At 32.2% G+C, this 27,414-nt stretch overlaps 1 protein-coding gene across 2 annotated transcripts; it reads left to right on the forward strand.

Annotated features, from left to right (window-relative positions):
- Positions 1 to 230: 230 nt before the first annotated feature.
- LOC127706274 (secreted frizzled-related protein 5-like) lies at positions 231 to 17,928 on the forward strand. Of its 2 annotated transcripts, none has more exons than XM_052210774.1 (4): positions 231 to 341; positions 7,236 to 8,077; positions 11,943 to 12,020; positions 15,763 to 17,928. In XM_052210774.1, the coding sequence occupies exons 2-4, from the start codon at positions 7,549 to 7,551 to the stop codon at positions 16,269 to 16,271; spliced, it is 1,116 nt and encodes a 371-aa protein (XP_052066734.1). In that variant the 5' UTR covers positions 231 to 341; positions 7,236 to 7,548; the 3' UTR covers positions 16,272 to 17,928. The 2 variants fall into 2 exon arrangements, with proteins under 2 accessions (XP_052066734.1, XP_052066735.1); XM_052210775.1 differs by having other exon boundaries at positions 7,236 to 8,062.
- Positions 17,929 to 27,414: the final 9,486 nt, after the last annotated feature.

Here is a 27,414-nt window from a genome sequence, read left to right on the forward strand (position 1 = left end):
GCTCTCCAAAAATTCACATTACAATAACTATCTCATTGAGTAGTGGCCTTTTTGCCTATATCATTCTCGCGCTAATTAGAATTATAAGTAAGCATACATAATTTCCCACTCCACCTTTCGTCAGTCATAACTTATTTTAACCAGTCTTGTCTACATTTTATTTGTAAACAAAAATACACATTTTACGTACATGCGAAGACTATTTTTAAGCTATGGCATTGATTGACAGGCCAAACACCGCCTTATCTTAGGATAAGTATTTCTTAATGACACATACAGTTAGTTATACAGATTAAGGTGTCAGTCGAGAATTTAAACACTTTATATATCAAATTGTTCAGGTAAGTTTTTATACTTTATAAAGTATACTTTTTTAAAGATCATAGACACTGTTTCCATTTTGAATGAAATATTTATTTTTTACTCTTTAAAATCTACATCAAATTTTCAAATTTGAATTTCATTAGCTACAAATGTCATATTTGTTATTTTAAGTCTTTGATATTTTTAAAGTTAATTGAAGAAATGACTTTCTTTAGATTTAGAATTCAAAACTCGTCACCGTATGTGTCTAATGCTGGTAACTGGAAATTAAGTCATTAATAACAAAATTCAATGATAGTCGAATGAAAATGGTCCATACGATTAGATTGACAAATGGACAAGTGAAAAATAGGTTCTACTTTATAAAGAAATATTTTTAACGGAGGACAAGTCTACGTCACATTTCAATATCAAATCATCCACAAGTGTTTCATTCATTTCAAACCCCTATAATTCTTGTTCTTTTACTGGTCACTGGGAATTAAGTAAAAAATAACAAAATCAATGATAGTCGAATACAATGGTCAATACGATTAGAATGACAACTGGACAAGTGAAAAATAGGTTGAAATTTATAAAGAAATATTTTTTACGGAGATCATACGATTAGAATGACAAATGGACAAGTGAAAAATAGTTTATACTTTATAAAGACATATTTTTAACGGAGGACAAGTCTACATCAAATCATCCATAACTGTTTCATTTATTTTAAACCTTTATAATTCCTTGCTTTTTTTAAGAATGTAACTTCTTTGCTCTTTGAATTAAAAACTTTTTCAAGAATATGCCTCTAATATTGATTACTGTAAGTTCATAAGAACACAAACCGTCGTTTTAAAAAGGTCATTACGACAAGTTCGATAAACAGACATGAGGAATTATTTGTCCCATCTTATTCATTTTCATACAAAGAGTAAGACTTTTACAAGTATCCGTCCAAACGTTGGCTAGCCACGGTCTCCCTTTTTCAAAATTCTAAATCCGCAACAGGAAAGTACTTTTGTTTTCGTTTGAAACAAAAGATGATGTATTTTATAATGGCGAATCTGCATGAGTTAAGAGTACATGTATGGTCAGTAATTTATGTCTCTCTAGTCTATCTAGTTGATAAATATGCTTTGTCATCTCGATGTTGTCATGTCGGTGTATTAAATAAAAGTAATGTAAAGTGACAAATACTTAAATGAGATACTTATCTTTGACTAATAGGATAAAAACATAATAATAAGATACACATGCACTTGAAACTAATGTGTCATACTTCAGTTTTTGTTCTTCCACCTTGTAAATCTCACCCATGCAATACTGAATATATAGTTTTATATATTCTTGATTCACCATGTAGCACTCGGTCTCAATTTATTGATTTTTGTCAACGTTCAGCGACCAATATTACAAGTAAAAAATTCATGGAGACATTGAAACGTTATGTAGACATGTTTTCCACATCCTTTATTTAAACTCGGTAAAAGAACTGAGTGTGTTTGCTGCTGTCGAAAATTTTCCAATCTCTAGACCGAAAAATTATCGCGTGCAATAATATTAAAAGCATATTCACGAGGAAAGAATATCAAAGGCTTTCAAGAGGAGCCAGTAGCTTCAGTAACTTTGAGTACTCTCATATATGTACGTTGTGTCTTTTGTGTTTTGTTAGAGGTTTTATGTGCTTTGTATCGATCTGATGAGTTAAGCCCTTTTCAACTGATCTTTAAAGTTTGTTCTTATGGTATACTGTTACACCACTGTCCCAGGTTAGGGGAGGTTGTGGCACCAACAAAAATGTTTAACATCGCCACATTCGGTATGTGCCTGTCCCAAGTCAGGAGCCTGACATTCAATGGTTTTCGTTTGTTGCAGTATATCATATTTGCTTTTCATTTACTGCTTCGTACATAAATTATGCCGTTATTTTTCTCGTTTGAGTTGTTTTGCATTTTATAAATTATGGGGCCTTTTTATAGCTTACAATGCGGTATTGGTTTTGCTCCTGGTTGAAGGCCATACGGTTGCCTGTAGTTGTTAACTTCTACAATGTATGTCATTTGGTCTCTGGTTGAGAGTTGTCTCATTGGCAATCATACCACATCTTTTTACTTTTATAACTAAGGACATGTATGGACCGGTCGATTAATGGTTATGATGATGAATGTTTAACGTACATTGGGAAGTTAAATGCATTTTCAGAAGAGGAACATGTTGATGGCCTTTTCTCGATCGCGTCGAACCAAATATTTTGAAGTAGATATATCTGTTACTTTACTGCTAATTATTGAGCATAATAGGAGTTAGAGCCTATATAAAAAATAAGGAGATGAGGTATGATTGCCAATGAGACAACTATCCACCATAGTTCAATTAAAGTGGATGTAAGCAGTTATAGGCAACCGTACGGCCTTCAACAATGAGAAAAACCCATACCGTATAGTCGGCTATAAAAGGCCCCGACATGAAAAATATGAAACAATTCAACCCTGCTTGATTCACAGTCAAAATATTGTGTCACATTGTGAGCTAACAAGTAAAAATAAGATTCATACGTAATTTGTATGAATATTCAGATGACAAAAGCATGTTATCGTCCATAATATACATGTACAATGTAATATTTTAAGCTGGACATTTAACACCAGCTAGTATCAGACAATAATAGCTTTATTAGAAGAGTTTGTGACTTGAAAAGTCCTTTCATTTGCACATAGTGAAAAAAACAAACATTATTTGATTATCTTGGACCCAATGACCGTTGAATGCATGTTGTATCTTCTTTCTGTTAGACCGTCGCTGCATGTTGCATTAAGTCTATAGTTTGTGGTTATGTGTAAATTTAATTTGAAATTGATAATAAAGGCAGAACTGTGTCGCTCCGTGCATTCGAAATTTTAATAGCGGACAATTTCTGCAAAGTCTGGATTGCATAAAAGACCCATTGTCACTAAGAATGAATACAATTTTAATTCCAATTGTCAAATTGTGTTAAAACGGAAGTGCATTCTTATTATTTCTTATCCTATTTTGTGTCTGCTTGAATTAAGTGCAGACAATTTACACGAATTAGATCTTTAAACTAACTTAATTGGCTTATTGCAATTTTTATATTGAGATTTTGGTTCATATAAAAGTAGATTATTTGAATATTTTATGTCAGGATATTTGTAACAAAGACACCTTATAAGTGTCCTCTTCGAGGTCCGCGTGAAAAATGTGTTTTGCACAATCATATCTATGGAAAATTTAAATTGATGTTAAAGCGCCTGTATCTTGCTTTTGATCATTTAAAAAAAAAAAGAAATTCATATATATGTTATGTCACTCAATAGTCAAATTACATCTTGTTATTTATCGATGTCCTCCTTAGAAGTGTTTTTATGTTTTTTTCCGTTAAGAAAGATCGCCGTACTGAACCCTGTCATTGTGAAAACTCTTCCGTAGCTGCAGATCTCAGCTGCAGATGCAATGATGGCTGTCGTATACTTTAGTCTTATTTAAATAGACCATTAGGTTGTCGATTTTTTAAACTCTTATGGAACTCTCATTGCAGTCTACTGCTATAATGCTTAAATTTTGACTCTAACCAACATGTTTCATTCTGTAGAAACAGTTAAAGTTATTCGTACACCATTTCCAGATCCGAATGTTTTCTTCTTTTTAAACGCATCTCTTATATCGGGCACTGACTGTTGCCGTCCTAACAACATCAGCTTAATAATCAACTTGATATTTTTAAAATTTATTTTCAAGTTTAAATAGCAGTGAACACTTAACTTTCGAGGAGAAATTTAAATACATTAAACCGGGTTGAAAGGTAGTAGGGTAGTTAAGGGGTGCGGGCGCCATCTTGATACGTAAAATAGCAGAAAACAAAAGGTCTAGAATACGTATTACTTTTCATTTAAAGAACAAAGGTATTTGATTTTATCTTATTATAACGACTGTTTTGACAATTACCGAAGACGCTTTTATAGATTATAAAAAAAAAAACACCAAAAAACTTTAGCCTTATAAGGGAAGATAATTCATATAGTTAATTTTATTAAAGGAAAGTACAGTCATTTTCTATTTGTATCATAGCAAGAAACAGAACGGTGATCCCATTTGTACAACAAAATGATAACAAAACAATCATTCAAACTTAAATCATGACTATTCAATGGTGATTTTAGACTGTTTGTAGCGTGTTGATATGCCATTCCGTTTAATAATAATGACAACACTGTGTTAACTATTTACATCATTTACAGTTCTGACATCTTGACGTGTAGTACGATATTTGTCGGGTCATGTCAGGTTTGTTAAACTAACGGCTTTTCTGTGTCGAGAAGCTTGACTTATTTCAAATTTCGTAAACCGTTAAAGAAAAAAAAAATAGATTTCCAAACTATGATATTTATTTTAGGATTTATTTAAATGATTTTGTTTGAATGGAAGATCAAAAGGTTAGGGTTCAATCTTTCAAATCAAAGACGGTAAAATTTGCATTTGTGCTGCATTTCATTGTCCTGTGTTGGAAATATAAGAGCAAAGACTGGTCACATTGGAGTCGCGATCATACGGTGACTTTTTCACCTGCGGATAGTTAAGCTAGTAAGTCAGGCAAAACACGAAGTGTCATTGCATTTAACAAGAAGAAACTAAGCAGGATACTTGTCCCATATTTTCATGAGTAAAAGAAATTTCCGTGGGGTATGCTTCTTTTTATTTCATACTATCGAAGATCTCATGTAGAGAATGCCACGCTTCATAAACGTTGTATTACTCTTTGCGGGGTCCGTATAGGTGGCCTGTTGCAACTGAGGCAAAATTTTGTACCATTGTTTGCAAGTGGCAGTCCAAATTTTCCATCCTTCATCCCAGTCGTATTTTGTCACAGAACCTACCTGTCATATTTTAATTGCTAATAGTTTCTCGAATATCCTGAATATGCTCCATATTTCTAGCTAAAAGTCACGTGTCCCCTATATATAGGTACCTGACATACGACGGGTTTAGACTTTTTTTTTATATCTCAATCCTCTCCTGTTTTATGTGTTGCTACCCGTACCTATGCAGTACATTATCATTCATAAACCAAACAATTTGGTTTTTTTTGCGGCTGTGATCTAATACCAGTCGTGGTATTACGTATTCATTAACAATTTATACGTTTAAATGAGTAATATAAATGTTCATGTCTGTAACTTTTTCACAGTAGTACAGTGTTTTTTCAGGTGTGGCGTAAAGGTCGTACTAATCCCCCTTTAATTGGAAAAGTACCCTTTTGAAATCGTCCAAATATTTTTTCATATACCATCGCTATGTTCGGCACTTATTATACGGACAATTACGTCCCCCTTCCTCAAATCCTGGATCAACCCCTGCTGAGTAGTATGTCTAGCCCTTGTACTGTTTTTTTTAAAGACCAGTTGCATTATTTTCTTAAAGGGAAACGTTTTAAATAAACTATTTGGCTTATATTCTATATGTACTAAATGCTTAGCACAATCTTTCCTCAATATATCATAAAAGTGGTATAATTATGCAATCTGTACTACAGGGTGGCTATTTTTAAAACAATTTTCTTGTGTGCAAAAATAATAAAATTGTTTATTGATATGCGAAAATATACATTTTTATTATCGTGAATATTCACAACTGATCGATAAAGGCTATTGAAACTCCCATGAAAGACTCGAAGAAATAAATTTTATTGGAAATTTTAAGTATATCAATAATTCAGGTAGGTTGTTTTATAACTCACACAAAACCCATGACGGTAAGAATTAAAGTATTATCGGTGTATTGGGAGAGCATTAAAATTGAAATGTATTACAACAGAACGCGTAATTAATCTATGGACAAAAAATGTCGCTCAGACGAACACCACAGGTATTCAGATGTACCCGACGTACCCTGATAATTCGTATGGGAAAATATAAAATATGCGCATCATCTAACAAGGTTGTTTAGGTTTTTTTTATATTTTATTATCGGTTCAAGGTATTAAACTTTTTAAATGTTATGCATAAATCAGTAACTTTAGAAAGGTTATTTTTACATTGTACGTCTGTAACTTATGTTTTGAACTTTCGTTTAAATTTTTTCATAACATATAAAGAGATATAGATGTTTCAAATCCAGGGAGGATATTGGAGAGCACTTTAGCGTGCACATGATAATTTATCTTCAACAGGTTATATATGGTAACATAAAACATTTCATGTCACAAAAAATTTATGTTTGGACACATGTAGTTAATTCTTAGTTCTTTTATTTTAATTTTAGAGAGACAATCAGAGACATTGAATAACACAAGAAATTTTAATATATTCTTTTTTTTATCTTGAAATAGTTATGAATGGAGGCAAAATTTATATTTGTAAATACTTTTTGCTATTCGTCAGTAGAAAATATCAATATAAACTTTGTCAACATTTTCATTAACATTTTTTAAAAATATTTTTGAAATGAAGCAAATTTATGTTTTATTTAAAAACTTGTCTCTAATTGAGTTTGATACGAATAGCTAAACATGAATTTGGTGTTGTCTTTTCATATTTCTTATATGTTCGGCTTTACATGTACTGATAACTTGGATATTATTAAAATATCGGTGTTTTTCAAAGGTGCAATATTTGATTAAATATTGAAAAATTAATGCACGTTGAGTAATTATAACTCTGACAACTTGGCATGTCAATATTATTGCTCTTGTTTCATTCTTTCGTACATGTTTTTACATTTCTTTTCATGTCGATATCGATCAAAATTCTTGTTTTAGTTTTAAGGACAATAAACTTTAAAGAATTTCAAAAATAACATTGCAATTGTTTTTACAACATAAAAAAAGATATGAGAAAAGAGTTTTAAACAAAATATAACATTTGTCGAATATTACTTGTTTCTCATGTTGTGTTTCAACTTTCTTTTGACAGGTGGAAAATATCTTTAAGATAATTATACAGTTCTGAAACGATATTATGTAACTCTCATAGCAGAAAAACGAAATCAGTGTTTACATGCACCTGATATTTCAAACGTGTGTCAGTGTGTATACACGACTTCAAGCTGGGAATTTAAACGAAAGCGCACATAACATTGAATGGCAAAGGATTTAAAAGCATGAAGTCCTTAAGTCATTTATTTCATACAAAACCATCGATTTGGAATAACTATGAATATATTTAAAATTTAAGTGAAAATCCTTCATTCATTATTCGAAACTACATTGGATTTATAAAAGGAAAGATGAGATTTCTCCCCGTATTATGTGCATTTGTCTCTGTGCAGGCGAGTTTTTATGACTACAAATACGGCGACGGCTACGTCAGCGACGGCGAAAAACCGACGGCATGGCAAGGAACTTTATTGAGTGGACGAATGAGTCAGCCAAAATGTATAGATATTCCGAGGAATTTAACATTATGTCAAAATATTGGATACGACCAAATGAGGCTCCCAAATCTACTAGACCATGATTCCATTAATGAGGTTATTCAACAGTCCAGATCTTGGATATCGCTATTAGGAGTACATTGTCATCCCGACACCAAATTATTTTTATGTTCCCTGTTTTCCCCTGTCTGTTTGGAGAGAGATAGGGAGATTTATCCCTGTCGGTCATTATGTGAAAGTGTGCGCGATGGTTGTGAGACTATAATGAAGGCTTATTCATATAAATGGCCGGATATGGTACGGTGTGACAAATTTCCGGACGATACGGAAATGTGTATTCCAGGCCAATCGACGGCGATGCCCCCAAGTAGGTATAACAAACGTACGTACTTTTCTTGCTTTATTTGTTTGTTATGTCTTTTTTGCTTATTTTCTCTTACCAAATCCGAATAACTTTTTTTTTCGTAACACACTCAATAAAAAGTAGTCTCCCCCTTTTCTTTACAATCAGTGCCATGAAAATAGTGAATGTTAAAAAAATGAAATAGAAAAAACATACGGAAAAATCCACTGGATACGTACATAATGGATTAAATACTTGAATAGGTATGATCTTAATTACCAAGAATTGCCAGTTTCACGTTGTTATATTTTGCAATAAAGATTATTAAAAAATACAATCTCATTTTTTTAACATTGTGTAATACTAGTTCACATGTTTAAAGAATCAAATAAACAAGAAAAAAAAAATGAGAATCTATTTAATTTTGATGTTAATTTTCAAGTGCTTGTCGTCCTGAATATGCATGAAATATTTGCCATTGGACGTTAAGCAATCCACAATCAATCAATCGACTGTCTTTCTCTGCTTCTTAAAAAAACATTATGTAGAAACATTTCTTTGTGAAGAAAGACTATTCTCTAACGGTGAAATAATGTTACAAACAAAATAATTTATCACTATAAAGTATAGGTATTTAAATCCGTTTAAATGGTTTATAAACGGTATGTTCAAAGTAAGAATGTTGCTTTCAATGAAAAAAAAAGAAGAAAAAAGAAAAAGGAATTTTATTTACAATGTCAATTTTTTTGCATACCTCGATTGAAATGACTAAGTAGTCGAAAATGTTCATTTTAAAAAGAAGAGAAATGAAAATCACTTGTATAGTTGAGTGTCTGGATGGGGTTTAAATAACAGAGTATAATGGGCAAATACTGCAGAAAAATGGGCCCAAAAAACAAAGAAAGGAGAAAAATTGGGTCCTTAAAATAAAAAATAGGAAAAAGTGGGCTAATTCAAAATGATATGAAAAATGGCTTTAAAAATTACAGAATTGAAGGACCCCATCCAGACCCTCATGATGCATTTGTTTATACCTCCACACAAGAATCGAAACGAAAGTGTTTGCATCCAATTTTTAATCCAAATTTGCCCTTTTTTCAACTGCGTGAGATACTGTGTATTCCATAATCGTTGCCCTTTTTTCAACTGCTTGAAATACTGTGTATTCCATAATCGAAGGTCTTAAAACCAACTGTTCTCCTTTAAAACATTATACATCTTATCATTTCAATGATTTCGTTGACGTTGAATGCTGTTTTGTTCAGTACAAAGTTTTGTAACTGACCAGTATTCCAAAGTAAGTAACCTTTTGCGTTTCATGCTGTTATAGTATAAATGTTTGGCTGTTAAGCTTGCTCTTTGCCTTTTGCAGACAAACACTAACTATGCTTAGCGGTTTCACGCAGCTCAAAAGCCGCTATTAATGAGCAAAAGAAGACTTGCTTTGCATAGTGAATTTTTCAAAGAAAAATGTTTGTTGAAACACTTTTTCTGCTTTATATGTGCCTTGCATGAAAAGAGATTTACACATATGAAATTACTGATGTTTTAGTCGTCATATTTTGTTAGTATACAAGTGAACAATCCAGTCAACACATAAAAAACAAATCATTTTTCATGTCTAAAACATATTTATTATGTATTTACATATACATTTGTTTTTGACCGAGTGGACTAAGTAGAACTGTTTATCTACATTGACCATTATAAGCCTGTCAAACTGAGGTTTAGAGTTCGGAACCCGCAAGGTGTGTTCGACTACAATCATATTAAACAGGGATTGCCAATTTTCCCATCGGAAGGTCGTTTGTTTTTTCGGGTACCCAGGTTCTCTCAATAAAAAAAAATGGTCGCCATGATATAGCCAAAGTTGTTGAAAGTGGCGTTAAACAACACCAACAAACAATTTCTTTTTATTCCAGTGGGACTTTAAATTCCCCCTCGTTCTCGGTCGGTCCACCTTGCCGATTAATCAATCATTTACAAATAAAATACTTCAATAATACTACATGTATAAAAATGTGCATAATACAACCAGATAATTTCTGGATTCGTGCTGGCAGACATGTGATTATTGTGAGGACCGAAAGTTTAAATCCTAAGGCAAGGATGGAAAAATACTGCTTCCTTCTTTTCCTCGTCCGGGAGTAGGACCCATGCGTAGGAAATAATTTTGTTAGTGCGTGTGTATAAAAATACAAGCTACGTCAAATCGAAACGGGGTATTGAATACCAGGAGTGTTTTGTACGAGTCCGGGAGTATGTTAGGAAGGTTTAATATATTTCTCTTATACAACATCCTTATTTTTCAATGGCAACCATAACCTCAGGGCTGTCTTGTACGAACCTACCTCATTGATTCATGTATAATTATCTATTGTCCTTAATGTGTGTGAAATATTTGCCACTGGATATTATTCTGAATTTCAGTCATTATTGCATTATGGGAAAACACTGTTTTGCATTGACCTTATAAAACACTTTTGATAGTGGGAACATACGAAAGTCATCAATTTAAGTTGACGAAGAAAATGAAATGAACTAGGACGACCCCTCTCAGTTTATTTTCTTGAATTGTTAACATATCTCATTCAAATCACGTCAGCAGTTTCGTATTTTGTTCTGTGGCGAGATTTTAAACGCAGATAATATTCAAATGTGCAACCAAAATTTGATAAATAAAAATGATTACCTTCACAGATGTTTTATGGATACTGTTAGCAAAATGGTTTATAAGTGTAGCGAGAAATTTGAGTATATTTGTGAATAATTATATTGGGTGATTTATTTAAAACTATTTATTTTGTAGCCAATTACTGCATTCCAAAAGTTGTTTTTTAACAATTGTCAGCGAAAGCTATTAATTTTGTATACTTTCTGACGTTAAAAGTAAATAAGTTATGCACAATTGTTTATAAAGGCGAAACGTAAAGAAAATAGATGATGCAGAATCCATTGAAAGGAATGTAGACTAATTTATGATAGATGAAACTTATTTTCAATTTGTAAGAAGGGCTGACTGATTTAAAAATTTAGGGTGTGAATCGTTTGATATTAAAATATGCAACAATATTACACTCAAACCTCCCCCCCCCCAAAAAAAAAAAAAAAACGAAAAAAAAACAACAGATAAATTTATTTTGCAAAAGTGTTTCAGCATCTTTCAATTTTAACTGTTATTTCCTAACAGGGCAAATTCAGAGTCAAATTATTTATTAGTGCACATATCAAGCCAATTTGATCGTGTTTTTTTTCAAAATTAGAAGATCGACAGATAACAGAAAAACAAACCCCGCCTCACAATTGATTGGTGTTTTTTTTACAGAGAATAAATCGGGACATAATGGACTTGATTAAGAATTTCTCCCTTTCGGATTTTTCTTTCATTAATTGTTACGCTTTTTTACTTTCGTTTGGTTATAAACCTAGTTTATCAAAATGCAGTTAAAAGGAAACTACGGGAGAAAAAAGATGTTTAGAGCAAAGGAGTAGTATACACTAAAATATAATCGAACCTACCTACGGAAATATTGAGATATCGATCATGTTTATTTTAAGTTGGCAATTACGGTATAAAATTTGAATTGATGTAATATGTATAATATGTGTAAGCTTGTGTTACTACTGCTAGAAACGAAAATAAATCCTACTTAGAAAGTTTATTTGTGATTTTGTGCTTGTTTTATCATATTTGCAACCTAAATAATCGGAAGTCAACTGGATAGAAAGAAACTTTTTAATGTGTGACTGTAATTTGTCTTTAATATGAAATTTCATTAAAGTTTGATATTCATTTAAATCTATGATATTTCAAGATAAATATATTTTTTTTCCATAATGTATTTAGATCGTATTTCCTTACATTTGGAAATTACGTAATTTGTATCGTTTATATATTTTGCAGCACAAAACCTTTGTTCAGCCTGTAACCAAATTAATACATTCGAGAGCCTCATTCACAACTACTGTCGTTCTACTGTTGGTAAGTTTTGCATGATACAGGAAATCAGATAGCGATTCCAGCCAGATCTAAAATCATATAGTCTGTATACAGACTTTGAAGCACGCCTAGAGTTGTCTTCATCAGGAACTCTAACGAGTTTATAATTTCAAATATACATCTATATAGGATCCATTCACAGGGAAATGTTAATTGCTTTGCAACTACATGTATACTGATCAAACAAATAAACGCACCACTTCTCTGCGAATCTTTTTCCCAACTTTTTGAACTTAAGTTATGAATGTGTCTAGAATTGAAAATAAGTTAATGAATCATAAATCATTTGCTGGAATTCATAAAAAAAAAACATTTTTTCTTTGAAGCAGCTCTACAGATATCCGCTTGAAAAAAGAAAAATAAAAAACGCCGGGAGATCTAATATTTTTGAAACGTAATGTAATATGTACAAAAAAAATCCGTTTACTTACCGTTGTGTGTCAGTATAGCTGGAGGATGAATCACACCCCCGAGACTGTAAAATCTTAAGAAAATATGTTTGATATACTTCAACCTGGTTGGTCTCTCGCAGAAGTACTAGACACATAGAAATATGAGCCCCCTCATGGTGTGTCCAAGTAATCACAGGATCACAAATTTTATGCCAATATAATCACATAATCATTAATTATTTTTTAAACAAGATAATGAAATAATCAAAAATACAGTCCTAGATTATCAAATAATCAAATAATCATGAAATATTTGGTCTGGTAATCAAATAATCAATATAAAAACGGCCAAGTAATCACATAAACAAAAACCCCATGAGAAGGCTCAAATATTAAATCCTAATTCTTCGGGATGTGTGAACATTTTAGGCTCTTTGTCAAATTCTTTGGAACTGATGCCAGAAGTCTCTTAAAAAGTACAACAAAATACCAAACATTAGGGAAATCCAAAAAGGGGGAAAATCCGTTCAACAGAACGAATGGACAACAACTGTCATATTCCCTAACTTTGTACAGGCATTTTCCGAAGAAAATGTTGGGTTAAACCTGGTTTTATAGCTAGCTAAACCTCTCACTTTATATGACATCTAACAAACACGCCAACAAAAAATATTTTGTAATTGATAGTAAATTTGACAAAGATTCATATCCTTTAAACTGTAAACTGTTAATTTATTATGTCAATATAAATATAAGAAAATGTGGTATGATTGCCAACTCTCAACCAGACACTAAAATGACGTAGAAGCAACTATAAGTCACCATAAGGCCTTCAGCAATGAGCTAAACCCACGTATTCATGAATTATAAATGTAGAAATATCAAATCCTAATTTCAAAGATGATCTTTGAATTATAAATGTCACTTCGTTGTTCTTTTAATTTTTGGTCAGAAACGCTTTTTTATCTTTGTTTGGCAATGAAGTATCTTGGTATTGTCAGTTCTTTTTGAAAACTGACCTTCAATTTTTTCCAAAAAATTAATATTTTCAATGGTTAAGAAAAATCTTTGCTTCTTCGGTTAATTCTTCGATATTTCAGAATGTGATATTTTGGCACTTAAATGTTAAAATACATTACCTCTAAAACTTAAAATCTAAATCATTAATTAATTTTGAAAGATTTTATTCTGGTAAACTGTTACTAGAATAATTCAGTCGTTATATTCCATTAACTGGGCCCTGTTGTGTTAACTATCGTCACACTACCTTCGGGGCGGAGCTTTAGATGGGATGGCGGACCACTTTATATATTCCGTTCACTACGATCTCTACATAGATAGTAGGAGAGATCGACTGCACCCGAGGAAGTGGGCTGAATTATTCGGGTCATTCAATTTGAACAAAACAATAATGTTGGTAGTGTGTTTCTTTGAGTTTTCAGTATAACACGATAAGAAAAACATAAACCTGAAATTACCAGGAAAGACAAACAGTAGACGGAGCTGTTATATAATTGCCAACGTATAAAACATGCACACCAAAAATAACTTATTTATATACAAAACAAAAGACATAAGATTTTGGCGGTTGTCCGCCGCTTGAAACCAGATGACCCATTCACATTCTTCCGCGGTAAAAAAAAGCAACAAAACAAACAAGAGAAATATGACCTAAAACATTAAATTTACTGTACAAGTATTATACTCTAGCAGGAGTTTGATAAAAGGCGCGTTTCTTACTCAGATTTTTTTACGGGAATAATGCCTTCAAAGCGAACAATTTTAATGAAGAATTTTTTCTTTACAAATTTGTTTTTTGGCCTTATCGATAAATGAGATGAGAGTCCGGATAGAGATCCTTCATTTCTGTATTTGTTTTTCATTTTTAGTTCATTTTTCTCTATTTCCAGTATTTTTTAACCATTTTTTCTCTAGCTATTCTTTACATTTAACACCCATTATTCTCTAAATTTCACTCTTTTTTCTCTCTATTCTTTATTTTTTGGCCCATTTTACTCTTACCTTGGCCAGTCGCGGATCCAGGGAGGGGGGGTTCCGGGGGTTGGAACCCCCCTTTTTTGACGATCAATGCATTTGAATGGGGACATATAGTTGGAACCCCCCCTTTATCCTGGGTTAGGACCCCCTTTTATAAATGGCTGGATCCGCCCCTGTTGGCCCACTATTCTCAATTCTGCCAACCCAATCCAGACACTCATAAAGGGTATGATTATACTGTTGATGTGCAGTAATTGCGACTGGTATTTTTGGAACTGATATTGATAATCATATACCCGTAACACAAATCAAAATAATGTATATTCGATGTTACGACATAGTTTTGAATAATTGTCACTCAGATATATATATAGACAATCTTGAAAACCATACAAAAATTCCATCGAGGTAAGCGATAGCATAAGGGTTCCGGAAACTTTGAATCTATATATACTAGTCAACAAAAGAAACGATACAAGGCAATGTATTTTCCATATATACAATGGATTTGGATACACTGTACCAAGGCAAATAATTGCCCAATTGGTCTAATATATACAGAGTGTTATTTTCTTATCAAAACAATTGATTTAAGGCAAATACGCGATTTTTTTTTTGCAATTTTTGTTATTTCAAAAATCGTATTTTCACCCAAAAATTCAAAAATCGATATTAGAACTTAAAACTTTAAAAGTAAACATGGTCTGCTTAAAATTTTGAATGCCTTTGCAGATATTTGAATACTTAATTCTCATCTTCGAAATAAGTGTCGACTTTTGTCATCATTTTCCACAAAATAAATTTGATTCCTGTGTTCAATAACACGGTATTTTCTCACTTTCCAATTTGGTCAGATTCTTTTAATCATATGCATTTGCTTTGCAAATGAACGTTTTTCATTGGATAATTTAACAGTTTTTCCTATTTATTATATTTTATGATAAATTGGAGTTCAAACTTGTGTATCGTTACTTTTGTTGACTAGTATAGTTACTTTACATGCAGTATGTTTCATAATAAACTGTACATTTGATTGGCTGACAATAATCGATATATATGTAGTTATTCCAAAATAAGATTTTATTTCAGAATAAAATTTAATACTCCCGACAGCACGTGTTTTGTGTAAAAACAATGCATAGGAAAACACACAAACCAATGTGCTATAACTCGTAATATCACAGTTGATGCATAACCGCGCTTCATACAAAATGTGCTTCGGTCAACGCTTTTGTGCTCCAACAAAATTACAAAAAGAAGCATTCAAATCTTAAATATAACCTTCCTTTTTATATATTTTTTCGTAATTCATCTTTCTTATTTACCTCTTTCAGTAATTAAAGTGAAACTGAAGAAAGCAAGTATGAGAAAAGGTAATCTCGTGGTGTACATTAAAAAGAAGAAGAAGATGATCAAAGGAAATTTATCGAAAAAGGAAAAGAGGAAGTTAACCCCTATCATTGAAGATGGCGCTTCGTGCGATTGTGCATATTTAAGTTCAAATAGTACTTCAAAAAAGAGTTTTATAATAATGGGAAATATGACCGACGAAGGAGAACTTTCACTTATATTTATGTCAACTTGGGAAAGAAACAAGGGGTTCCGAAGAGCTATTCGAATGATGAAAAAGGGTTTATCATGTGACAGTGACATCATTGCGATATCAGATGGCTCGAAAACAGACAGTTCGTCTGGTGGGGGTAAGAAAAAGGGAAAAGATAAAAAGAAAGGAAAAGGACGGAAACGTAAAAATAAAGGACGAAAAAAAAACAAAAAGAAAAATAGAGGAAAGAAAAATAAAAACAAAAAAAGTAAAAAAGACAATAATGTGGCAAATCCTTGATCTCAGTTTGTGCTTAGAAATGATGACTGTCTTTCAATTGAATTTGCATCCTCCAGAGTCAGGAGTTCCAGTCCATGATCGCACCCACACAACTCACTCGTCTAACTTTGGCAGATTCCGTACTCGATCTTTAAAAGGAGTGCACCGGAATAACCCGATGTTAACTGATTGCCTCACAACACTGGAACAAAACGTTCCGAAAAATTACCCGCTCACTTGTTTGCATAAATATGTTTGCACAGCGATTATCTAAAATCAAAAGAACAGCATGACGAGGGGTCGATCTTGGCCTCTGAAACCCTTATTTTGGAGGATGGATTGGTCGTTAATCTGTGATAGTTTCAAAGAGATGTACATGTATCACGTGACATGTATATATATCTTTACAATGCCATGAATAGGAAGTCAGGACTGGGAATATATATAATTATATATATCTTCTTAGCATCCGTTTTAAACACATCTGACGGACATTTTTGTTTTGTGTGTTGTTTAAATGTTAAACACATGTTTAATTTGTTAATCTGAAACTTTATTTTCCATGACTTGTTGTTTATATATATTTTGGTATTAATTGTCTTATATCAATATGAATTGATTGTAAATAATCTCTTATCAACTTCGACGTATTGATATATTATGTGTTTAATATGTTTCAATCATATGTGCTTATTTTGTGTTTAGCCACATGTTTAAGTTGTACAGTTTGTTTTAATAACACTGTTTAATGATATATCTGTAATTTGAATTGAGAAAAATAGTGCGAATGAATTCGATTATCTCGGCTTTTACAACATTAGTTCAACAAAAAGAACAACTGAAAAGAAATTAGATAAGACATTTACTATTTGAACAGGGAGGGGACTAATGGTTATTGAGAACTCCAATGAGCATCTAGGACGGGATTTGTACTTCTTTTAAATAAGAGACATATATTTGACATCACAAAATCTATTCTTAGTTGTTATTTTTTTTTCATTTTTGGAAGAAAAAAATAACAGATATTTATTTTATAAATGAGAACTAATTCACTGGGCCGAATTTTGGCGACTAAAATTACACTTTATTGAAATTTTAATATTACATTTTTAAAAAGAAATTTTATACTAATATTCTCACCATAAACGTAAGTTATTGTGTTTGAAATACATTATTGTCCTATTAACCATAATGCATCATTTGTCGCGATTTTCCGCGCTTACCACAAGGAATTTTTAATATGTGGCATTTTTCATATATTATACTTTAAAGACAGAGATTTGATTCATAAAATGAGAAGTCTAGACCTTTCTTCCGATTAAATTTCTACGTTTCTTATTATCTGAATACACTGGTGATATTTCAATTAGTGAGAGCATTTGGGGTTATAATGAGCCAAACGTAACTTACAAATTGGCAATCAGTGTAATCTGGTTCCTCGTACTGGTTGCAACATTTGTGATGGTAATTTGATTTCACGCCCGGTAATCAAAGAAATAAATGAATTTTCCATTTGCTTGATGTAGGTAACTTAGGAATTAATGCACCGAAAGGAACTGTATATAATTGGTTCTTTGTCGATTTAACATGTCAGTTAGGTATTCCATAGATCAAACACGATTATTATAAATTTATAAGAAACTAATTAGCCTTTTTATCAATAAAGTTTTGGATACGACTGATGTTATTTACTTTAATGAGAGACGATCCAGTTCTCAATTCTGCCACTAGGGAACAGTACACACAACGGGTATCCCGATCCGATGGATCCGAATCCCGAAGAGAAATTACACGAGACCGCAAATAGTGGAAAAGTAAAGTCTGGATTAACCCGAATAATTAAGTCCCTCCCCGTAATCGATCTCTCCTACTTGCGAGGTTATGGTAGATCAGCGGAATATAACGACTGAATTATTCGGGTAAAGTCTGGATCCGATTCCCAGGGAGGATTATGCTCCGCGGGAATCAGTGGGTGAAGATTTTACTTTCCTGTCGTGTGCGGTCTGTTGAAATTGCACCTTGGGATTCTGATCCCTCCGCGGTGTTCGGATACTCGGTGTGGTACCGTGATGTAGCTTATACTGTTATTTGCCTCAATGCGATACGCAGTACCCGAGTAGATGGGGAGGGGATCGATGACAGAGTCGGTTTACTCAACTGTTCAAGGTGGTCAAAAGGAAAATGCACATGCATGTTCTCCAAGTTTTTCTTTATACAAAAATATATGCAAACCGATGATAAATTAAAAGTTATATGCTGCTCACGATATAAGTCCTTAAAAGTGTGGGTCAGTCCTCCCATGCTAGGCACTTTTAAAATATATCTTATTATTGCAGAGCTATGTATAGATGGCGTAGAAATGGATTAACATATAATTATCTATACATAGACCACACATATAGCAAGGCGGATACGGTTTACCAGGCACGATTATAGCAGAACTATGTATAGCTTTCCTACTACCACACTGGTATTGCGAAACGAATCGACCTCGAAGCTTATTTGAGCTCTGCCTCGAACTCTAACTCTTAGTTTCGTCACACATTTTGTACCGTCAAAGACCTACTAACCTGTTATCCAATAGACTATTTGCATATTACCGACGTTTGACACCGGATCATATAATTTTTCGACAGGTTATACCTACTCTATGGTAAGACATCTTGGTACTCTGTCATGTAATCTAGCAACCCAAACAAGAAAAATCAAACATATAATCTGTGCAATTTGGGGGGGGGGGGGGTAACTGTTTTCTAATGATTTGTTGTGTATAGAAAATATAAAACAATAAATTTTAACACCAAATTGTACCGATTGTAAGCTTCATTTTACTTCTTTTAGTTGCTCTTACTTGACCGAGTACCAGGATGTCCTACTCTACAGAAACGGTAACCTGTTGAAAAAAATATAAACACCTGAGACAAAAGTCGGTAATGTAAATAGTCTATTTCAATTTACTACTGTCTTCTTTAATGGTCATTTTTTTGTACTAGTAGCAACACTCCAGCCGCACGTACATAAGAAGTATGAATATATTTCCCAATTGATACGATATTAATTAGGTATTGCGTTTCCTGTCATGATTTCCTTGATACAGGGTTGCTGCTTACAAGAAAGCTATTGAAACAAGGATTATAATAGTTAGTCATCCCTTCGAAATTTTTACGGACGCATTCATGATTTGGTTGTTGTTTTGGAATATCAGTGTCACGGAAAAAATCAACAGCACACATAGCGGCGCGTGAACTGGTGTTGTTTATCAAGTCTGTTGTTTTTTTTTAAGTCGGTCTATGCTGAATCCTATAACAAACTTTCAAATGTTCAATTTTTCCTGTTTTATTGTTTTCCCCGATTGTGTCATGTTGCGGCCTTTTATAGCTTACTGTTAGGTATGGGTTTTGCTCATTGTTGACGGCCATACTTTAAATTGAATGGTAAAACCTCTGATTCAGAATATTTATTTTCCCCTCTGCTTGATCAAAATATTTATTTTTAATCAGACATATTTTTTTTAGAGAAAAACTATAACCCCCTCCATCAGAGACAAATTGGTAGTTCCCGTATTACAATTCACTAGTTTATATCATGAGTAACATGTAGGGTTGGTGCCAAAAAAAGTATTCGTGGTTTTGTAGAATTCTGTGTTAAAGGCTCTTATCCATTGAATGTTTAATACAAGACATGCATTTATTTGATGGTATTGTATGAAAAATTAAAACCGCCATTTCAAATATATCGTGTATGTTCTCCTTTTAGCAGAAGTAGCTTTTAATTCATCATTAAAAATTAGTCAGCATGTTTTGATATGTGATTATGCAAAACCGAATTGTCCTGAGACATTGGTGTTGTAATATTGAAAAGAGAATAATTTTATATGATCTACAAGTATCGGTTGATTTTGTAATGGGGAGTAAAATATTATATATATATATATATTTAATTGTCGAAATCCGGATATGGTGTATCAATTTTTGCACCTTATAGATATAAAAAGATGTGGTATGAGTGCCAATGAGACAACTCTCCATCCAAGTCAAAATTTATAAAAGTAAACCATTATGGGTCACAGTACGGTCTTCAACACGGAGCCTTGGCTCACACCGAACAGTAAGCTGTAAAGGGCCCCAAAAAATTACTAGTGTAAAACCATTCAAACGGGAAAACCAACGGTCTAATCTATATACGAAACGAGAAACACTTATGAACCACATCAACAAACGACAACTACTGAACATCAGATTTCTGACTTAGGACAGGTGCAAACAAATGCAGCGGGTTTAAACGTTTTAATGGTACCAAACCTTCACCCTTTTTCTGAAACAATAGTGTAACATCACAACATAGAAAGACACACTATAAAATATCAACTGAAATAGCTTAACTCAATCAAAGGACATATTAACACCATTGAACATACACTGAACAAATACATTTGACCTATAACAAAATGTAAATACAAAATAAATAAACTAAGGGAAGAATAATAAAAGTAACATATTATATCGGTAAGAAATGTTAAACAATTAAAGAAAAACAATATGCTCGAACAAAAATACCATCCATTTGCAATAACTTTAAACACAGGTAAATGAAAATAATTTTGTTGTTAGGTATACGTGTACAGTACCAATAGAGAAAGGAAATATTTTTACAAAATAGATAATTTAGAATACAAAATAAATAAACTAAGGGAAGAATAATAAAAGTAACATGTTATATAGGTAAGAAATGTTAAACAATAAAAGAAAAACAATATGCTCGAACAAAAATACCATCCATTTGCAATAACTTTAAACACAGGTAAATGAAAATAATTTTGTTGTTAGGTATAAGTGTACAGTACCAATAGAGAAAGGAAATACTTTTACAAAATAAATAATTTTGATGTTCATAGTACGAAGTAAAAATTAATAGTTATGCCAAACACTTATCAAAGCTGGTATATAGACCAGATATAACCCTGAATAACATTAAATAGCAAAAAAGCAATACAATTAGTATCAACAGGTCAAATAAACAAGAAAGTGCGATTTGAGAGTACTCGCAGTTACTGACAGCTAGTTAAAAGCCAAAACAATTAATAATAAAAAATCATGCATCAGAGACTAAAATCAACTAAAACACGTCCCAGGGATTTAGTATTTTAACGTCATGGACAGTCAAAGAAGACATGACTAGTGCAATGCCAAAAATAAATGTATCGACAGACATTAGGATAGTTAGGAGTTTAACCTCTTTATAGATCTAAACGAACGTGGGTGTGTCTTTATACATCCCACTTGAAAAAAATACAAATTTAGTTATGTTTTAATTTGCTGATGACAAAATCGATATTAGTGCCAATGTAAACTATATTCAAAGATCTAATTACAACATTGGTAAGATAACCTTTACTAATGAGCCTGTTTAAAGGTTCGATGAGTTTACACGGATCACATAGTGATTTCCGCGCTTTAAGTACAATATTACCGTAAAATTTAGGATGTGAAATATCGTTTTTAATCAGTTTTCTACAAGTACAGCCAAATTTACTAATCAAATCTTTGTATCTATGAAAGAACTTAGCAAAAGTTTTACGTAATTTATGGTAACGAAATCCTTGATTTAATAATTTACCAGTGATGCATTGATTACATTCGTTAAAATCTATGACATCACTACACACACGGGCATAACGAACGAGTTGGGATATATATACACCGTAGGATGGAGCCAAAGGAACATCGCCGTCTAAAAAAGGAAAATTAACAATAGGGAATGAAAAATATCTCTTTTGTCGTAAATTTTCGTATGGAGTTTTCCTTTAGAGATTGAAATGTCCAAATCCAGAAAAGGACAACTACTGCTGTTTATGTTAGATTTAGTTAAAGTAAGTTCTATTGGGTAAATTTCGGTAGTATATTTAGAGAACTCTGGATTATTTAACGAAAAAATATCATCTAGATAACGGAAGGTATTGTTGAATGTATCAACCTACATGTTTGCGGTATACCATATTTTCCGCAAGTTTATTGTTTTTTTCTGTTTGGTATTAGGTTAATAATTAAGATCCATTTTGTTACATCTGGTGATCCGTTTATTTGGCAATCGCCATGGCAGTCAGCAGGGTTTAAGAACATCTGTTGTTCGATCTGCTAGTCAAATGCGTTTTGTTAAAATATACTTTTTCACTTTTTTTGGTCTTTTGGAAAATGTTGTTTGTGCTGTATTTAGACCCCTCTACCAAGAAATTTGTTTTGCATGCAAACGTACAAAAATTGCGGTTTTTATCCAACGCAATCATAGGTTTGAACGTTGTTTTCAATTTAGACTTGTATATATGGAAATATACATAGTCGCTTAAGATGAGGATTTTCCCGTTAAAATCATTCTCAGGTGTTCAGAAGATATGAAGGATTATAGAGACTCGCTTGTTAATTCCCTATAGAAAAGGCACAGAAGCAATTATTACACGTATATATACTGTCTTGTAAATAAAACTGAGATACAATCTAAATCCATATCTATAGATCCATACATGTACGTGAGAAGTCCAGACACAAACCACTTGAAAGTAGCCATGTATCAGATTGGAGTAATTGATCGAATTAAAGATTAATGTTTTATTTTATTCCCTGTCAGCAAGTACATTTTATTCTCTGTCAGATACTAGTTTCTTTTATACCCTGTAAGCTATACTAGTTTATTTTGTTTTCCCAGTCAACTACTGGTGAATTGTACTCCAAGTCTGCTACTATTCTATTTCATTCCCTTCAGCTACTAGTTTTTATTCTCTGTCAGTTACTAGTTTATTACATTCTCTTCAGCTACTCGATTCTATTTCCTATCAGCTACACATTTATATTAGTTCCTGTCAGCTACTTGATTCTTTTTTCCTGTCAGCTACTAATTTATATAAGTTCCCGTCAGCTACTAGTTAATATTAGTTCCTGTCAGTTACTAGATTCTATTTCCTGTCAGCTGCTAGCTTTTATTCCCTGTCAGCTACTAGATTTTGTTCACTGGCAGATATTTGTTTTTGTTTTATCCCCTTCAGATACTAGTTTATTTTATTCTCTGTCAGATTCCTATTTTTTTTATTCCGTGTTAGACAGGCCGGAATGTTATTTTTAGATGGGCCTTGGCGGTCGAGTAGTCTGAGTAGTTCATCTTATACTGCAACTAGTTGTGTTTATTTCCTAAATATAGTAACACAGCTATATTTTGTGCAATGTCAATTTCATCATGGATCACATTTTCCTCAATCAGGGGTTCATTAAGGTGGTACATAACACTACAGGAAGATAATTATAACTCTGTAAAAATCGTTTTAATCACGTTCTATTGTTAAGGAAATATTAAGCTCCTCAATGATCAAAATAAGTGTTTGTCAAACTGCTATATATATCCAATGAAATTTTTCCGAAAAGTGTGTGGTTCAAGTTTTTTGAAATTCTTATATAATATTTTTGTCAAAGGGTCAAAGTAAATATTTTGTCAAAATTTTATGAAAATTGAACGAGCCAAATTAATTTTAGTCAAGGTGTTTGGTACCACCTTAAGGGATGAAAATAAGTTTGAAATTTGCGCAACAATTTAAATGCTATCAATGTATTTATTTAAGTTGCAGTATAAAAACAATATAAGGCCAATGTCAGAAAAATATAAACTATTTTGTATTTGGCACAAAACTGGAGAAGGGCTCGGTAAAACCTCGCCCTTCCCCAGTTTCTCAGCCTCATACAAAAAAGTTTATATTTTTTCTGACATTTACCTAATATTGTATATTTTTACGTGATTGTTTGACTGCGCGATCTTAATTTATTATTAACACGTATTTAAAATAGACAAGTTATCAAGAAGTGAGAGAAAAACTGTTTACGATTTCGTGATCTCAAATATTTCTGACGGGCTGTACAAAGCTGCATTTCCCGGGAAAAAAGGGGGGACGTCAAAGACAAAAACGACACCAACACTAAATTAGACTGCTAAAAGAGACTAAAATTAAACATATGACTCGAGAGATTTTTCAAGTTTTCCCAATAACCAGAAAGTAGTTGTTAGCCTTTTATATGATCACCATATGAAAAAATATCCCCCGAGAATATCAATGATAGCAAAGCTAGTATTATATTTGCCGCTGGACAGTAAGCAGCCAACAAGCATTCAATCAGCCAATATAGTGTACGCTAGAACAGTGTGTGTATTGTCATAAATATATAGAGTATCATCATTAAAACGGAATATTCCTGTGATATGCGTGATCTGGTAGATATCCTCATGTCATGCAGTCGTCCAAAGAAAAGTAACTCTGTTTATATGGCTTGAAAGAAATAATACTGAAGGATTCGAAGATACATGATAACGTAACCCTTTGACCGCTACTCTCCCGACAGGGTTTTGATTTTGCCCCATTACTCTACTCATAACCCTGTGGGGGAAAAACCCGACACAATGTTATGCTCTCGTATCTACATTTCCTCCTGCTGTATTCGAGAGGACATGACGTTCAAAATTCATTCAACTATTATAATTTAATTTTGGATGTAAAACGTACGTCTTCTGATTGGCTGACAGATTTTTGTCTATCAGCTCATAGATATAATTTTGTGATGTGACCGTAACGTCATCGACGTTTTTTCATGATTTACTCCTTACAAATGGAATTTAGAATTAAATTATAAGGAATAATGAATGTAGTAATTTTTTCTGTCTATTCGAAATAACCTAAAAAATAACCATCTACGCGGGTTATTCAGTGTGCACCACATTTTTTATGTTATTTCTTCATAAACATAAAAAAAATATTACAGTCATTCCTTAATTACACTGAGGATTACAAACTTAGTTCCATAAAATTAACAAAAAATGTTAGTTGCAGTTAATCAAGTTTAAAACACGTTTTATAGATATCTATCATAATATAGATATAAAAAGATGTGGTATGAGTGCCAATGAGACAACTCTCCATCCAAGTCAAAATTTGTAAAAGTAAACCATTATAGGTAAAAAAAACGGCCTTCAACACGGAGCCTTGGCTCACACCGAACAGCAAGCTATAAAGGGCCCCCAAAAAGACTTAATTGTTTCTGACACAGAATCTCAAAAGATAATCAAATCAATCAAAAGCTCTCTTTAAATTAAATCACTAAACAATAACACCAGCACTCTGAGCTTTTATAGCCGACACATACATCTACACAATAGATATCAAAGCATAAAAGACATACAACCTATTTTTCATGCACAGTTAGGCCAAGCTAAACTAAGTTAGATATGGTCAACACAACGATACACATAGCAACAACACAAAAAATAACTATGTCAATTGGACCTGCTATGATACGATAACTGCACTTAAAGTTTTACTAGATAACATTTTTGTTCGCTATGGAGATTCCGTATCTCGTCAAGTTATCGGAATTCCAATGGAGACTTGCTGTGCACCACTTATTGCGGACCTGTTGCTGTATTGTTACGAGTTACAATTTGTGATTAAAATCAGCAAAGACCCATCGAAACATCATCGGATACAAAAATGTGATAACACTTTTAGACATTCGGAGGATATATTGGCTCTCAATAATGACGACTTCGGTATGTACATTAAAGAGATTTATCCTTCTGAATTGACTTTGAATAAAGCTAATACTAACAATGAACACTGCCCTTTCCTGGATCTTGGTTATTTTTTTTATCTTTAACGAGAAGCTTAATACCAAAATTTACGATAGAAGAGATGATTTTTCATTTCCTATTGTTAATTATTCATTTTTATAAAATGTCATGTACAATATCAAATAGAATCAATTTATTACAAAAGATAAGAAAATATTTACCTATGCATATACGTATTATTTATTTTAATGCTTATATTCTGCCTTGTTTGATTATTGTTGCAATATATGGGGAAGTTGCTATGAAAGTGGAATAAATAAACTTAATAAGTTATTAAAGAAATCTGCTAGGGTTATAGTAGAAGCTGACATAATGACATCATCCAGTTTGTTGTTTAATAGTTTAAACTGGTTAAATGTGGAAAAACGCATTCAATATCAAAAGGCAATACTTGTATTTAAATCATTAAATGATATGGTTCCTAACTATTTACAAGAAAACTTTCATTTTATTGGTAATCAGAATTATAATTTACGTTCGGCTGATGAAAAACTATTAAATCTTCCGAAACCAAAAACAAACTGTTTAAAGAAAACATTTACATATTCAGGTTCTCAAATATAGAACAGTTTACCAAATGAAATAAAAATGAGTAATACACTTGTATCTTGTAAAACAAAATGTTACAAATTTTTCATCAATTGTGCAAATTAATATGCTTTTTCATTATTATCTAGATACAATTGTATATTGTGTATAATATATCATTATAATATTGTATGTACTTATAAATATGTTATTATTATTTTGAGGACTCTCAGGAAGATTAGTTTTAACTAATGGGATTATCCTCTTGAAATAAAGATTATTTATTTATTTATTTATTTATTTATTTATTTATTTATTTATTTATTTATTTATTTATTTATTTATTTATTTATTTATTTATTTATTTATTTATTTATTTATTTATTTATTTATTTAGAGGGTGACGTTCCCGTGTCACCATCGTATGGTGTTAATATATTTCAACTTGTTCGATTCGCTCGTGTATGTAACAACGCAAAGAAATCTCTGTATTACTTTACAATTATTACACCAGGGTTTTCGATATCACAAACTTTTCAAAAGATTTACTAAATTTTATCATCGGTACAAGTACATCATTCATAGATATAAATCAACGTGCAGAAATCTTATACGTTCAGGTATTTCACATCCCATCTTTTATGGTAATATTCTATACAAAGCACAACAATGTCGTCATTCACCTCAAAAGCTAACCAAATATTCAGAAGGGATATATATGGTTACGATACTGTTGTCAGCTCATTAAAGATGGCATTTTTTTTTAAATTAATATTGTTTCACTCATAGGATCTTTGAAATAAACACATTTATTATAAAACCAGTTGTTGGCATGATACGGGTTATGTTCTTCTCGTATATTTTATGATGGTATGATACTAAACCCCTAACGGGATGGATTGTGCTTGATTTTCATATGATGAAGACATAGTCTTTCAATCAGTTTAATTGAGGTCTGGAGCTGGTATGTCAGTAACTG

Source organism: Mytilus californianus, unplaced genomic scaffold (genome assembly GCF_021869535.1).
Source record: "Mytilus californianus isolate M0D057914Y unplaced genomic scaffold, xbMytCali1.0.p SCAF_6, whole genome shotgun sequence".
Classification (NCBI taxonomy): domain Eukaryota; kingdom Metazoa; phylum Mollusca; class Bivalvia; order Mytilida; family Mytilidae; genus Mytilus; species Mytilus californianus.

What these genes read in the sequence shown, in the direction of transcription:
- LOC127706274 (XM_052210774.1), top strand. Translation starts at nt 7,549, where the DNA reads ATGAGATTTCTCCCCGTATTATGTGCATTTGTCTCTGTGCAGGCGAGT. An exon ending in CCCAAGTAGGTATAACAAAC is followed by an intron (nt 8,078 to 11,942) that starts GTACGTACTTTT and finishes TATATTTTGCAG; the next exon opens with CACAAAACCTTTGTTCAGCC. An exon ending in CTACTGTCGTTCTACTGTTG is followed by an intron (nt 12,021 to 15,762) that starts GTAAGTTTTGCA and finishes TACCTCTTTCAG; the next exon opens with TAATTAAAGTGAAACTGAAG.